Below are 17726 nucleotides of genomic sequence, written 5' to 3' on the forward strand. Positions count from 1 at the left end.
CAAAACTCTTTAATTCGGATACATTTCTGATACGTGCGGTAACACAAGTTGTTTCACATATTAAAACAGCTAACTTGTTGTGTTAGCCCTTCACTACAGACTATTAGGAGCCTCTATCTAGCCTTCTCCGACCTTCACTCCTAAAACCTTTGCAGAACAGAAATAATTTTCATAAAATGAAAATCGGTGACTGTGGAGTTAAGCACCAACTTTTTGGGACCAGTATTTTATTTTTTTCAAACAGACTTATGTACCAATAGGTCGGTATTCAAAATAAGGAATTGCAGTGTTGCAGGAAAACTTGTCTAATAATCATAGGGCAGGTCGCAATTTGTGACCCCTGCACCTGCACCCACCAAAGCTGGTACCCAGATTCACAAAGGAAAAACGGCCTAAAGGGGATCTGTTCTCCCCTGCAAACCAGTTGGCACCACACCTTGGGAGTCAGTAATTGCTCAATGGTCTGCAACCAGAATTATGATTGCAAACCTCTGAAACCTACCCATACCGACTCCCAATTTAGAAAGAACACCGGTTAGGAATACGTTTTTTCTGTTTTGGGCATGCCCCTGCTTAAGTTACACCTGCAATTAAATGAATGAAAACGCTGAAAATGTATGATTCATATGATGCACGTTTGGCATATATTATTATGCTCCACAATATGATAATCAAGCTAAATGAATCCATTTGCAGCATTTGATCTAAAAAGCGGACTGCTACATTTTAGATTAGCTTTTTATTAATTTCTGATAGTTTCTAGAATGTTGATAACTAGGAGTCTTGTTTTTGAGGTTATTCAGAGAACACAATCTTGTAGAATGAAAATAATTGAAAGGGCATCTGCCCTCTTTCTGCTAATTGTTTCTGCGAAGAGGTTTTAACAACAATGGGATCATGTTATAAAAGTTGATCACAGAAAGTGAAGGGCAGAGAGGAGTCTTCACGCGGGCAATGATGGGACAGGCCGTACAGAATCATACCTGTGGTTCCTATTGAAGGCTGCCAGGCAGTGAAGGGCAGAGAGGAGTCTTCACGCGGGCAATGATGGGACTGGCCGGACAGAATCATACCTGTGGTTCCTATTGAAGGCTGCCAGGCAGTGAAGGGCAGAGAGGAGTCTTCACGCGGGCAATGATGGGACAGGCCGGACAGAATCATACCTGTAGTTCCTATTGAAGGCTACCAGGCAGTGAAGGGCAGAGAGGAGTCTTCACGCGAGCAATGATGGGACAGGCCGGACAGAATCATACCTGTGGTTTCTATTGAAGGCTACCAGGCAGTGAAGGGCAGAGAGGAGTCTTCACGCGGGCAATGATGGGACAGGCCGGACAGAATCATACCTGTGGTTCCTATTGAAGGCTACCAGGCAGTGAAGGGCAGAGAGGAGTCTTCACGCGGGCAATGATGGGACAGGCCGGACAGAATCATACCTGTGGTTCCTATTGAAGGCTACCAGGCAGTGAAGGGCAGAGAGGAGTCTTCACGCGGGCAATGATGGGACAGGCCGGACAGAATCATACCTGTGGTTCCTATTGAAGGCTACCAGGCAGTGAAGGGCAGAGAGGAGTCTTCATGCGGGCAATGATGGGACAGGCCGGACAGAATCATACCTGTGGTTTCTATTGAAGGCTACCAGGATGGCAGGCACTCAGCCTTTGCACTCTGATTTATCACTGCAGGCAGCCTCGCTAGGCGAAAGAGCAGACTTTGCTATTTTATTGCACATAACACTATTGTTTTAACAGGTATGTGGATGTGTCCCATCTCTGAAAACGCAAAACAGGTTTTACTTTCTGCTTTGCTAGAATCAGATTTGCATTTAGAATGATCAGAGTAGGATTGCTACACATTAATAAACGCAATCATGTCTGAATGGTATCTTTTATTTATACTTTTGGTAACTGTTGCAGCTGCCATATTATTTGTCAAGAAAAAAACACCTGGAAACAGGGGCAAAAGACAAATACTAAACACAATGGCTCCTAGTGGGAGGGGGATAACATACATGTTATTCATTATTTAAAACAAGGAATTGATCAACACCACATAACCATATTAGCCGTGATATATAAACATATACACACATACACCATAAAAAAACAAATACTCATAAAAAGTGTTTAGTGCTCAAGTAATCACACAGTGAAAGGAAAAGTGCCAAAATTATCTGAAGCAAAAAGGCCTTTATATTAATACAGCAAACCTAATAATCAATACGTTCAGCATTATTCATTAATGAGGGTTTGGAGTTCAACTTTAACATTTCATGTGATTGATCGATGCCTCGGACACATCGTGTTCAAATATTGCTCAGTGGGTTGTGAAATGGTTGCAAAACTACATAAATAATTGATAAAATGAATCAGTCTTAAATGTGTACAACAAGCTCATTACACCTGCCAAAGCAGAGTACCACACCAAAGAAATCTTAGACTCCTAATGTTACAAAAAATATTTTTCTCTATGTAGCACATACTTTAACCAACCTATCCTGCACACCGCCAATAATTCACAAATGTTAAGCGACAATCTGGCAGATATGAGGATACATTTGTGAACAATATCTCATCTTTACACCAACAGATGACTCATTTTGACGACATTGTAGCCATAGCTCATTCTGATAGCAGCAGCACTATGCAAACTGTGGATGATGACAATGTAGTCATGGCTCAGTTAGATGTCACCACCATCATCTCTGATAATTGCAGTTGTAAGAAATTGGATTACTGGCTGAACTGGGTGAAACCCTTCCTGAAGCAAGAATCACAATCCTTGTCATGGTGAAGTCACAAGCAACCCTAAATTAGCCTGTGCTCAACCCTCAGGTAGCTTGGCACAGACAGCCAGGCTTAACTCGGAGGCAATGTGTAAAGTGTATGCGCAACATTTCAAACAGTAACACAGTGAAAACTCAACACAAAAGGATACCACACCAGTTTAGAAACATACAGTAATTTGTCATAAATAAAACAAGACTAACCCAACAAGAATCCAGTTAGTAGAACCAGAGATATGCAGGTTGAAAGATTTCAGTAAAATAGCGCTGAAAGGCATAAAGCACCAACAGTGGATATCTGGGTCGCACTGGACTGGAATAAAATCACAAGTTTAGACTAACCGCGATGGAGCATGGGCCGGCTACTGGGACCCAGTTTGGCCCGCTGAAAGAGAGAACCTTAAATGCTGGTTGGGGAGCATTGCAGAGTCCTGCATCAAGGATGCATTATGCAGCCGAGGCTATGTATGAGTTCCTAGGGGCTGTGATGCTGCAATGCGAGGTTCTGTATTGTGGTCAATGATCCAGAAGGACTGCGAGGCTTTGATGGGAGAACCTGCGTGGTTGCTGAGGCTACCGTGGACAAGAGATTTGCGATGCGAGGGCCTGCACTGGTAAAGCTTCGCACAGGAGTGATTCGTATGCTGGCTGTGAGATCGATGTGGAGTCCTTGCACTGAGAGAAACTTTACAGCAGAGGCCATGCATTGATTCTGCCCCGGGTTGCGCCCCTCAGCAAAGGAAGTGCGTTGATTCTGCTGGATCCACAGATATGCTGATAAAGCACTTTCAGGCTCACTTCCAAGGGTCTCGGACTAAGGTAGGACTCACAGATGGCAGAGTCCATATGCTGGGTTTAAGGTTGTTGGAGCCTTTGATCCCTGAGGCTCTAGTAGGGAGCCCACCTAACTAGCCCTTGGAGACACTCTGGGGTCCTGGTTTCAGATGCAGATCCAGTCCTTCTCACCCTGGCAAGAGAGCAGCAGGGCAGCACAGCAGTCTTTCAGAGCAGCAGTCCTGTGTCCTCCTGGTGGGTACATGACACTGCCTATTGAGGTGTACGTGAGGCTGTGTCCAGCTCCTCCTTACCATCTTGCCCAGGATGACCCATCAAGTCACACCTACATTCTCACTGTGTGGCTGTGTAGGAGGAATACACAAAGCCCAACTGCTGACAACACCCAATCATGTGACCAGTGACAGGCTGCAGGCACCAAATGACTCGGGCAAGAAAATGCCAACTTTCTAAAAACTGACTTCACCGAAAGTTAGGACTTTAAACTGTGATTCTAGAAACATCAAACTTGAAGGGGTTATCTCTTTCTATTTAGAAAGTATGCTTGAAAAGTGTACTAATAAGGCAATTCCAATGTTAACGTATGAGAGAGCTAGGTCTTGCAGTGGTGAAAAACAAATTTAAGAGTGTGTCACCACCACGACATGTAAAACTAAAAAGTAAATATCTAGGGTCTACCGTACAAGTGACTTATGCATTAAAAAGAAAGGTTTGGGCCCGACAAAGTTTATTTTGCAAGGTGGAAATGGCAGTTCAAAACTGCACGCGCAGGCTCTGCAAAGGCAGGTCTGAGACATGTTTAAAGGGCTACTTAAGTGAGTGGCACATTTGGTGCTGCAGGCCCACTTGTGGCATTTAATTTACAGGCTACAGGCACATGTACTGCGCTTTACTAAGGACTTACAAGTAAATTAAATATGCAAAATGAGTATATGCTAATGTTAGCATGTTTTAGGGAAAGAACATGTGCACTTTAGCACTGGTTAGAAGTGGTAAAGTGTACAGAATCCCAAGGTCAGCAATAATGATGTCAGCAAAAACAGGCGGTCTGAAGGCAAAAAGTTAGGGGGAACCACACCAAGAATGTCAGGTCTAACAACATCTTTGAAGTTTTTTGCTTGTGTTATACTAAATTCCTTAACAAGGAGGTAACAGACTCATTTTAGTACATACATTAATGAAATTCTCTGTTGACAGAACTGTCTTATTTTTCAAGTTCTGACTTTGAACATTGCTTTGGGGATCTAACAAGTGAGACAATGCATCTTCCTTGTATGTTGAGACTCTAGATGAAAAGTTATAAAAAAATTGGAGGAAGAAAATAATACACTAGTGTGTTTGCTTTGCACTGAAACATTTACCAGTTCAAAAATCTGATAGATGTACATAGTCAGTTACTTCAGTAATCGTATGTCTAGCTCCTTAGAGGTAGCAACGCTGTTCGAAGAAGGTAGCTTTATTGACAGTACCTCTTTTTTGGTTATAGTATATTTACATTTGCAAACAGAAGGCAAGCAGATGCAATTCATGAATGCGAGTTGCTTGTAACAGGACTGCCCAATATATTCATAAGAGGCATCAGCTTCTACAAAGTAAAGCTGTTTAAGAGATCGATGGAGTAGAGCCGGAGTAGTAGCAAAAGATGTATCGCCTTTTGGCGACCATAAAAAAGGAACCCCTTTACGTGTTAATTGTGTCAGAGGTGCTATGAATCCAGAAAAACATGGAACAAATCCACTATGTTGGAAAAGCATAAACACTTTCTATGGGCTTCACAGTAGTGGGTACTGGCCAATCCATTATACCCTTGAATTGAGGTGGCCCAAAAGATACTCTGGTGGAGTTAATATATAACCCATGAACTCAACGGATCAGACAAAAACTGGCACTTTTCTAGCTTTGTATATCCTGAGATGCCAAAGTACAGGGCCTCATGCTTGATATGTTCTCCTAAGAAAGAAAATATCAATGTATCATGCAAAAATATGACTATGAAGAAATTGATCAAACCACCTTATTTATGAAGTGCTGAAAAGCGGCCAGGGAATTACAAAGCTTGAATAGCATTAACTTATACTCAATAAAGCTGTACTTTGTTCAGGATGCAGTCTTCCACTAGTTTCCTGTGATCATTCTTACTAAATTATATGCCTCAAATTTTGTACATATGGTAGCAGAATGTAGTTGACCAACATGACCTCAAGCAGAGTTAGAGGACATTTATATTTGAAAGTCATATCATTTATAGCTCTCGAATCATAATCAACACAGGGCTGCAACTCCTCTCCATTCTTCAATACAAAAAATGGGAGGCTGCAGAATACTTGTATTGCAGTATGAAATGTACAGAGATAGAACCCACTTGAAGGCCTCTAGGTAGTCTAAACAAACCAGAGTCACTGATAGGTTTGGTAACAACAAGTAGTAATATGGGGACACTGTGATATTGTACCCCACTAAGCCTATATCCAGTTTGAAACGCATAAGTCAAGCCATACCCAGGACAATGCCAAAATTAGGAGCAGTTTGGAGCATCAGTAAGATCAAACACAATTTCTTCAGCCCGTTCAGAGCTATCACAGAAAAAGGAGCAGTGTGCATATTGAATGGTGCAGAAGTGAAGGAGGAACTATCAATGTAATGTACTAATTGAGGTATTCCCATATTTGGCATGAGTTATGTAATATCTTAGCATAATTCTTATCACTATAATGGCTGGTGGCTCCTGAACCAATCATAACAATCACTGCTCTAGACTCTAACTCAAGATGCATATATTGTAATATCTGAGCAAAACGAGGCACTGCCCTTGGTACAGTATTTGCCAAAGAGTGGGATTAAACTACTTCCTCGAATGACCAACTTCCATTTAGGTTTTTGTGTACATTCTCTAGTAGAACAGCCTGGTTTTTAACAGGAAAAACATAGATCACAAAGCCAATGACGATCCAGTTCTCCATTAGTAAGAGGGCACAATATCAACCCACTTACACTGGTTTGAGGTAATGGTTACTGGGTCTAGGGGATGTATCATATCTACACTAGAGCCTTCTAACTACAATGTTGGTAGCTTGTCTATCTTTTTCCATTCCTTACGTTTCTCACTCAGGCGAGGCTTTACCTGTAAGACCAAATGTAATAAGGACTGATAGTCCGTAAGAGGTTTATACACTATTGCCAGTGTAACTATTAATTGTCTTTCATGACTTTGCAAAACATAATTTCTTGGCCTCCAACCAGTATGTTTACTGCCCTGTTTTATCGCCAGGAAACCCAGATCAGACACCAGAGTGTGACACAGTGTATCAAATATGTATGGCATTGGTCCTGATAAAGGTATGAAACCATATAAAATGAGTGGCGTGCAAAATATCACGTCATTTGTTTCTGCATGGTTATGGGAAAATTACGAGAAATTACATGCACCTATGCAAAATGCAAAACGTACATTTGACTGTGTATTGTAGCACAAAATGCAATCTCCTGTCCAACGGAGCTGCATTTTGCACTAAAAACAGTGCAAATGTGTTTTTACCACAAATGGCACATTGCTTAATGGCGTAGTTTGGGGAATTTTGCACAACAAGATTAATGCAAAATTACTACATTTTTGCTAGATTGTGCCAGTGTCATGAAAGGTTTGCTAGGGCTACTAGACTGTCAGCTACCAGTAATACTACAGATGCTGTCGATGTGAGGGCGGGCAGCTACAACCTTACCTCAAGACAGAGGATATTAAAAATACAATATATGATACTCTGCTTCGTATGGTGACTTCAATGTGTGAAGGACTCTCTTCCCAGCTTCAATAAGTGAAGTCAGAGGAAGAAATCAGAACGCCAGGTTCTACTGATTGGCAGGCAAAGGGGCAGCAAGCAAAGATACAGGAGGTGGCACGGGCGAACAATTAATAACAGAGGCAGGGAAGATTTATAAAAAAATAAAAAATAAAAAAAAGTGCTTCCATCCCAGCACGAGCTGCGGAAGCAAGCTAATCAGAAAGAAGCTCTCTCTACTTGGTCCAAAGAGAAAGTGAAACTGGCACACACTTCTCAATCAGAAGTCAGCAATGGCAAGGAAGCCAATGAAACGTAAACAATGGGCCAGCTCCAAGTCCTTTTTAGTTAACAAAATGTTTCTCAAGTAACAGTGCATGCAGTGTCTCAGCGTGCACTAAAGTCAGCTGGTAATGTTCAGTTTCAATCACCTTCAATGCGCAAAGCAGAAGAGGGGACACACTCCACAAGTGTTGTTAGGAGTGTCGCTAAAATCTCCAATCAGTGTTTGTATATGTGCATCACCCTGAACTCCAAACATAGAGTTGTGTATTATGAGAGCTATTCACATAGGTAACTTTAAAAGGTAAGTGAATCTACATATATAAAGTTACTTTTACACTTTTGAGTAAATATAATAGTTTCATCTATGCACCATTTAGTATAGAGTTACTCAAAAGCGTAGATTTGCATGTCCCCACTTCCTGAAATGGGGTGGAGTCAGTAAAACTGTAAGTTATGTCCATAAAGCTACTATTAATAATGACTTTACCACATTTGATGCTTCCAAACTTGGCAGAGACCTCTGCAATCAAGAAAGAGATATTCCTATGGTAAAATAGAAGGAAATTAATAAACATTTATTAAAGTTTTTTTTAAAGTACAAATTTCTGTATGTTAAGTTGTAATGTTAAATCATGATTATATATATATATTTTACATTCAAATTCTTTTTTTTTTTAAACTAAACTCACCTAAAGTAAAATGTTTATTTATTATGTATCAAAAGGTTACTAGACATTATGTATAAGATTAATTGAATGTATTTTTACTAATAAAACACACTTTTTTTTTTTTTAAATCATTAAATTATTTCAAAATAAAATATTTAATTGCTAGTTTATATTTAATTTCTAACATTAAAAAGGTATATATGTATATTTTTAAATGTGTAAATTAATTTTAATATTATTTCCTGTTGGATTTTAAATTAAGTCCCTGTTTCCATCATTCTCTTAGGAGGGATGTTTCAGTGCCTCTAACTGGCAATGGGCATTACTGGAATTATTCCAATTTTAAGCTGAAGTACATTTATGGCCGTTTTGTGTCCTTTTTGGCTATAGTAACTTTAAAAGTGCAGTTGTCTATTAACGGGTCTGCATGCAATCTCCATTCAGAGAGTGTACATTTATGTAGAAGCTTCCATAGAATCCTCTTTTTCAGTGTTGTATATTATATACGAGTCATCATGAATTACCCTTTCAATGTTTAAATATTATTTAGGAGTCATCATGCAATCTACTTTCAGTGTCTCGTTATGTAGGAGTTACCGTAAAATCTCATTTGTTTGTTTGTATAGGTTTTCGCCTCCTTCAAGCTGCTTTCCATAGTGTGCATATTATGTATGCACACTCGTGAAATTTCCCCTGTGCGTTTTATGTGCACACCTCCATGAAATTCCCTTTTATTGTTTATACGCTCATGGGTCTCTGTAAAATCTCGTTTTAGTGTTTGTGTATGTATGCACCTGCATGAAGTCCCCTTTCAGTGTGTGTACAAGCAGGCACCTGCATTAAATACCCTTTAAGTGTTTAGCTACACATTTGCCTCCATGAAATCCATTTTCATTGTTTTTACGTGCATGCCCCTCTAGGACATCCCTTTCAGTATTTGTATCAGCATCAGCATGACATTTCATTACAGCGTGTGTATAGGAGCATCTTCATAAAATATACTGTCAGTATTTGCATATTATTTGTGCACTTTGATGCACCTGCTTAGTTTTTGTACATATGTGGGCATAATATATTCCACACAAGCAGGACCAGCGTAGTTATAGTTTGGTCAAACTTTCCATAGGCAAGACGATTCTGATTTCTTTAACAACTTAGCTGCAGTTCTGAAGAATCTATTGAAAACTTTCCTGAGAGGTTTGTCCACTTTGGCTTCTTCAATGAGTGTTTCACACTGATTCCTCAAGTGTGGACCAAGAAAAATGAGAGGGGCGAGGGGTCTTCATTAATTCCCATGGGAAAGTTTGCTCTTTCATATCGAAAAAATACTTGAACAGAATTACACCAAATTTAGCACAGAACTTTACTCAAGAAATATTGTTCATGATTTGGTGTAAATCCATTCAGCCGTTTTCAAAAAGTTAGCATTTAAAGAGGGACTTCGGTTGGATATGAAGGTGTTAACCCTCAGAAAAAAAGTTAGAGCTAAACGGACGATTCGTATAGCAGGAGTAGTAGTACCAAAAATACAAAACAAAAAGTTACTTGGGACTGGTCGTGGGAGTTTTATTGTTTCAACTGGCATTTTCAGTACCACCCTGCTGGTATTAAAACAATCAGACTGGATCAATGCAACATCTGAGAAAATGCAGCCGCCGCCAGAGAATTCGATCCCTGTGCCATGAACAAAAAGAGGGCACATAAGGGGACAGAATGAGATCACTCGGACCCACAGGCCTGAAAGTGGGGGACCCTTACGTCTTTTTTTTTATTTTATTTTTTTATTGTTGCACGTACTGAGGCTCCAGCTGGTGAAACTGTTGCTCAGCGAGGCTCCAGTGTGGTAACGTGATACTAAAAAACGTATAGAAAGAAATCATAGGTGTCTGGCCATAGTCCAGACCCTGCGGTTAATCATCATTGTGCAGGCTGTAGACCAAACACAGTGAGCAACCTCCAGCGAGGGGGATGAAGGGCCAATCCACCACTCCGCAGAGCTGAAGGCAGTGTGCACGGTATAGGGGTGACCATCTTTGGGGAGGGGTGGCACTCTGCAGTGGGATGGGAGCAGGGCCTATCCAGAGGCTAGACCTTGCAGACTATCTCCCACTGTGCACGGTTTCGACAGTGACAATGGAGCTTGGCATACCGTGGGTTAGGTGTAGGGCCAACCCAGTGCTGCACACAACTGAAGGCTGTGTACAGTGGGGGGCTTGGCTCTTCATTCGGGAGACTGGTCACCTGCGGGGAGGGCACAGGGCCTGGGCAGCACCTAGCATTGGCCAAAGGCCTTGAAAAGGTTGTGCGCGCCGGGGGTCTTGGCTGCCCATGGTGGGTCGGTGGGGGTGGGGGGGGGAGCGGAAGAGTGGATGGCCACCTGCAGAAACTGGAGGCAGGGCCTGCGTCCAACCCCCACTGCGCAGAGTGGCCCCTCTTGGAGAGGGGATTGGCACTGGTTGCCTTGGGGATTATTCCCATGGTCCCCTTAGAATATGATCAGAAAACACAAATCTACTGGAAAAAACACAAGTTAAAGTGATGTTATAGTTGTGTGCTGAAATGAGACAAGAACTAAAGCTTAAAAAACGAAAAACAGATCATATTCGTCAATTATACTTTAGTTAACTAACAGTAAGGTGTGACTGCGCTGTCAGGGACTGCTTATGATCTCATATTACATCACTCATGTTAAATGACATCGTTGATGACATCACTTATAACATCATTCAATGATTGTGACAGTGTGCTATAAGATTTCTGGACGGTCAGCACACTACACCTTTGCCCAAATTTGCATCACTAAATAAGTGATAATGGACATAACCTTTGGACAAATGCTGGACACAGCATATCTATCAACTCATCCACATTTGGTGGATGTTACCCTCTTTATAATGGTATTCACCCAGCTAACAAACAAAATGTCTCTAATAGAGTTGTCCACTTTATAGACCTTCAACACCCTTAAAAAATAAAAAATAAATCGTTTGCTCTCTACTCACCTTAATGGTAGTACCCTCTGAAAGATTTCACGTGATCCTCAATTTTAAATCAAGCGGCTGACAGGTTTGCATTAGCCATTGATACAACACCTTCAGGCAGGCACTATAGTTAACCCTTCAAAGTTTGATAAAATACGCTACACCCATGAGATGAGCACTATAGCATACAACCTTAGAGCTTTGCTTACAACCACACCGTAATGTAAACCAAATCTAAGTGGGTTGTCCTCACATTCTGTATTATTGCACAATCTGCACTACCTAGCACAAACTCTTCAGTGAATTTCTTTAACTAAACATCCTCTTTAGACAGTATTCGTCTTCAGTACTGTATAACAGTTATTTACCATTGCCACATGCCCATACATTCGCTGCTACTCTGAACAGAAGCTGGTCTATTCTCACAGATTTTTAGCAACAGTCTGTGGCTGTAAGCCACAACCTACTCTGAAATATGCTTCTGCAACCCACATCATGACCATTCAGCCATGACCTTGTTTAACAGAGTACTCCTTACACTCACAACTTTACTATCTGGTTTAACAGTGCGCCATATCACTCGCAATGCACAGCCACACTCATTTCTAGGGCTTACACTATTTCCAGTCTATGCACCACACGGGTACACACACCAGTTCTATGTTGTATATGACAATAGGTCTTTTACAAACGACTTGTTAAAAATGATGTAATGATTAGTGGAGGGATGTGAAAACCAGTATTAAGGATTGTGTCATCAGTGAGGTTATCAATGAATGCAAACATATGTATATATATATATATACACAAGCCAGACAGAGGATGTGAGTGTGTTATAAAACAATATATCCAATGGTGGGATATGTGCACATGTGGAAAGTCTCACCTGCAGAAAAGGGTCGCTGACTCCGGATACAGTATGCTCAGGTGAGTACCCAGACATCACAATGTTCTTCAAGAGCTGAACCAGCTGAGGGACGAGCTACAGAGAGGAGAGAGGAACAGGAGTTACAAATATACCTTCATAAACAGTCCACCATGTACCCTTAGGCACACACAGCTGTTTTTGAATGTATCTATACACATCCATTAGTCTCCACAGCACACCTTTACAGACTTTAGAAATATATAACATATATACAACTTTTCAGTGTCTCTGTATACACATCCATTGATCTCCAATGTGTATCGTTAAAGACTTCTATGAAATATTATATATATATATATATATATATATATATATATATATATATATATATATATATATATATATATCTGGAGGCTGTTCGCTAACAACTTCTGAAAATATCAGGAGGATAGATCCCTATGCATCAATATAAGGTTTTTGTGGATTTCCTGGACACAAGCCTATATGTAGGGTTGCTAAGATATGGAAGGTGTCTATTGCCCATCCACATCCTTATGGTCTTCCTGGAGCTTCTAAATAAAATTACATGAATATTATTGATTCTTCCTTCACACTCAAATTTGGTGCTCAAAGTAGCATGCACAAATTAGGTTTTAACAATTCTCTAATGCACTCATGGAATGTTCCTCACTGATGCTATATTAATATTGATAATTTCCACAGGTCTCCTATATTTATATACATAGGGCCTCCTCCTTCGTCATACCTGGGGCCTCAAACATAAAGAAGGTGTTATTAGTGTTTAACAAATTCAGGCTTATAAGGCTTTATGAAGCCATATACTAGTCACAGCAGTTCCCAGTCTTATTCTCTTTCCCAAGAACACACCTTCATAATGATCTCTGAGCTCTTGCAATGTAGGAAATGTCTCTGCTCTCACCTTTCGGAGCTCCTTCAATGCAGTTGGGCTTCGCTTGCACATCTCCGTCATCAGGATCACTGCTCCATGCTGTACGCCTGAAAGAGGGAAACCAAGACTAATGGTTCGGGGAAAACAAACAATAAGAATTTCTCTCCAGACCTCCTCACGGATAGCAAATCCTCACCTCAAGCTTTCTCACCTTAAAAATAATTACAGTCTCTAAGCAGCTTTTCAGTAAAAGCGGGACCTCAATGTCGGGATTTATATTCCACAAACAGAAAAAAGGGGGAGAAAGTCGGCTCAACCACCTTCCAAACTATAGATACCAAAACATCAAGGGGGAGCCCATTGCCTATGGCTTTCCATATGTATCCTATATCCACCAATACCTTATTGCCTAGAAAAACCCAATAGGTTTTTGAGAAGAACCCTCACCCACCAACCTAGTTGGTGGGATGCTCATCATCGGGCTCCCACCTAAGTAGCTGAGTGCACCTTAGGTGTGGTATGATGCCTAAAATACTGCGGAGCTGGTAAATATTTTGGGTTATGTTGCCAAGTGAGGTGAAATCAGTGAAAGTGAAAGTTTAAAACTACCTTCAAGATATCTGTAGTTATCGCTAATAAATTTAATCCAGGACTCCTGGGCCGGGATTAAAAACAATGGTGGATGTTGTGTGTAAACCATAATTACATCATACATCCTAGTGAGTGGTCGAAATGTTTCAGCCTTAGAAATTGTGCCAAAAAAGGTCACTGCAGCTTTCTTCAGGACCAAAGGTTCATGGACACACACTGTTCTGAAACACGTAAACAAGCAGACACGCTAAGGCATGCTTCATGAGGGTGTACCGTCCGTAACTTACGCTCTGCACCCTTCTCATCTTTTTAAAGCTTAAATTACTCCTTTTGCAGGCCTCATGGATCCCAGAGGGAGTGGCACCTTTAGTCACACATTCATCAAGGCCCACCGCCCGTGGTAGCACGTACTGCTGTCCTATGAGGGAGTTGGATCTTCGGAAATTTATATTCCCCCGGTACATACCTATCTCTTCTAATTTAGAACATCATTTCTAGGCCTATATTTTCCCTCATCCATTTGATTTCCCATATCTCTCTGTACAACAGTCCACAGTATCTAAGCTTTCTGGAGAAACATTCCCTTATCCGATTAATATACTTGAGAATCTGCACCAGCAAGGTCTAACAGTTTAATTCTCTGCTAAAGAGTCCCCTTGGGTCACTGAAAGGCTTCTAAATGTATTTTGCTTAGAATCTAATATAAGCCACTTCTTTGCAGGGATATCTTCTTAGCTCTTGGATTAAGTATCTCCTTTTGAATACCCAACCTTTTCCTTCTGGATCACACAAATCCTAAAAGTTTATAGTATCTCCTTTTTTCTCTTTGATTTGATCAGTATTGCCCTTCAGTACAATCCAACTGTCCATATGAATATGCCCTGTTCCTCTTATATCCTGCAAATTTTGCTCTCAGGGAATCGGACATATTACATTTTTGTTTTTTACATATTTTTTAAACATTTTATATGACAGTATCTGACATGTTGGATATGAGAAATTCCCCTTTTCCACTGTGTATCTCCACCTCTCTGATATGATCTAGTGTTTCTGAAATGTCTGTGGTAATAGGTCCATGAAATTATTCCTGCATGTCTTTTGGGATTTTACCAGATCTCCACTTTTATCTAGTAATATCCCATTTTCTGATGGAATATTTAAATATATCCCTCAGAACCACCTCGATCCCTCTCCATACAGATGTCGCATCATTCATTTCTGTGTGGATAATGTCTAAACTTTCTGATATCCCTCAAAACAATCTCTATTCTCTATAAAAATCTTCTCATGTCACACGGAGTTCTAATAAAATTATTTCCACAAATATAATAAAATGTAACTCTTTAGTGTTTATCCCACTTATTATTGCCTAATACGTTTTAGCATCTTTCAAATTTGGGAAAAGCTATCCATATCCAGCCTCCCCTTTGCACCCCACCTTAACTGTCTACCCTGGGATCTAACATAAGAATTTCCTATTCGAACCACTGCTTATCCTACTGAACAGTCCAGGCTTCCATTCACTGTGATCCAACACATCACACAATTCCCACCAAACGTATATAATTCTACCTCAGACAAAACCTCTACGGTATATCCCATATGGCACTGTCCTGCTGTCCGTTGTGGGTATCCCAAATAACTAACTGAAATGGATTCAGTGGAACCAATCCTGAAGAAAAATCAGAATGACCACTGACTTGGAAAGCTTATTTTTCCAATTTAGCCTTTTTGCAGGGGAACAAATAGTCACTCTTCCAGTCTTCATATGACTAAGGGAACACAGAAAGATCCCAAGGAGTTTCTCTACCATGCTATTCATGAACCTTATGAATCTGACTTTCTTGGTGTAAATAAAACAGGATATTTAAGAATTCTACTGCGAATCTAGACAAGTCCCAGTCTCATCCCACAAAATATATGGAGGAAGTACAAAGTAAAAGGAGATGTGGCACCAGTAAGCCGCTAAAAGGATTCCACCCATTCCAAGATTCCATTCAGATAACAATCACCTTGATCACCATATCCGAGTGTGGTTTAACCACTACCAATGCCAAAAGTCTTTGATTGTGGAAGTGGTTGATCCAAATATCAGAGCAGCTCCTCCTAACAAGATAGTGTTGAACACCAAGTCCTATCAATCCAGATATTATTTAACAAGATCATTCCTGTGGGTAAGTTTAATTTGTGGGCTGTTAAGAAATCCAGGAAGCAAGCCTTCAATTGTGATATAAACATGAATTCTTGATCTTCACCCAATTGGTACACACCTCTATAAAGAAGGCAGGGCACATAGGTCTGACACTCTCTCTCTCTTCAAACATACAGTTAGTGAAGCCAGAGATCATACCCTTTTCAAGGTTATATTATGAATTGGCCTTCACTGGAGTGTACCAGCCTGAGCAACTGTTGAAAATGATTAAAATGTTCATACTTGAATGCCACCATGCATACTGTGTGTCAAGCCTGAGAGCTCCTCACCATCAATCTGATGATGCACTGATATGGTGCAAAACACCATTCGTAGAGGGGTCCCACTGGAATCACTGCGAACCACCATAAGCAGTAACATCGCTGCAATGCTGGAGATGGTACTTCCCATCTCAACTCAACCAGCAAAGCTGCCTTGAACACTCTTGGCGCATCACTAAATTTGATGCAGACAGGACACAGTGCACAATTAAGAAGAGGCTACTAAGGAGTCATCAACTGGGCAAAGAAAACCCATTATATAAAGCACAGTAACAATCTGAAATCCAACAAGTGAACTCTTCAAGATATTCCACAAAAATATCTGACCCACATTTTCTGAAAACTGCACACTGCATCAGAACAGCATTGCCCTCCAGGAAATCAAACATCAACGAGATCCAACTGAAAGTTATCAAGGACTAACAGTCAGCCCATTTGTCCCATGATTTCTCAAGCTCTATCTACAGGCGACGACACAGAGCACCACAAACGAGAAGAGAAGAGCATGCAGGTTATGACAGGGATCCTCACTGCCCTTGCCAGATATTTTCAGGCATATTCTGGCTTAGGTCTTGAAGCTATACCACCTTCTGTTCCAGGTATAGCCCTACGATATCAGGATCAGTCTTCATTTAGAGTGGGACCTAAAGCAATATCACCAGGCACCTCCACAGCATATTTATCTTCTGTTTTTGGATGGCATCCATGGAAAAACAAACTTATTTGATGAAGATTTATCCTTCATATCCAAGTTAAATATTTAGACACAGTTACAAACTTTCAGCTTTCCTTACCGAGGAAAGCACTTACATTCAGATCAAACAAAGCTGCCAGGTGAAGTCACAGTATTGGGTCCCATTGCACCAAATTATTTGGTTCAACATCCTTTGTACACAAGATATCTGGAAAAGACACCCACACTACCTGCAAAAGCAGGCACCCAACAGTGTTTTTGCGAGAACCAGAATTCAAGAATGTTGCATGAACGTGCCAGAGCAGATGCAGATAGATAAGACAAGGAGGAACCTTCATAGTCCTAGAATGCCATCTGTAGAACAAACTGGACCCTGCCTCGATTTGTTTTCTACGTGACAGCAAGTCAGAAAACAGCTGAAACTACTGTTTCCAAGTATACTTTTATGGCATAAAGTATAGAACATGATCACCTTCAGCCCCACCTGCCCATCTCAGAGGGTAGATCCCTGCACACAAAAAATGATAAACAAGGACCTCCTGGAGTTCTGACACACCAGCCAGAAGATGTCAATACCTTATCACACCCTGAACATCTCAATAAGACACCAGAATGATCAAGAAAAACTTTATTTGATATGGTAACACTCACCCAGAGGAGCATCATGCAAGTAAGGCACAATTCTGAACAAGCCATATTATCTGCCACCCGCCATGAAGCAAGAGGGGATACAAATCCCTCTAAACTAATGAATAAATATTTCAATTCTACTGAAATTTAGCCATAGCCATCTGAGCTATGTCCAACTTTGAGAGAGGACATAGCCCAGTCGTCTGAGGGAATTTACATGTACCTCTTACAATGACCATGTTCTGATAACTCTAATTTCTCTAGGACAGTAACA

At 40.7% G+C, this 17726-nt stretch overlaps 1 protein-coding gene across 2 annotated transcripts in view; it reads right to left on the reverse strand.

Moving 5' to 3' along the window:
* AP1G2 (adaptor related protein complex 1 subunit gamma 2) overlaps positions 1 to 17726 on the reverse strand; it is a 90650-nt gene that overhangs the window by 51267 nt on the left and 21657 nt on the right. For both annotated transcript variants that reach the window (XM_069238191.1, XM_069238192.1), the window contains exons 6-7: positions 13096 to 13172; positions 12174 to 12269 (exon numbers count right to left, since the gene is read on the reverse strand). In XM_069238191.1, coding sequence (XP_069094292.1) covers positions 12174 to 12269; positions 13096 to 13172 — 173 coding nt within the window. The remainder of the gene's footprint in view (positions 1 to 12173; positions 12270 to 13095; positions 13173 to 17726) is intronic.

The sequence above is a fragment of the Pleurodeles waltl genome, chromosome 6 (genome assembly GCF_031143425.1).
Source record: "Pleurodeles waltl isolate 20211129_DDA chromosome 6, aPleWal1.hap1.20221129, whole genome shotgun sequence".
NCBI lineage: Eukaryota > Metazoa > Chordata > Amphibia > Caudata > Salamandridae > Pleurodeles > Pleurodeles waltl.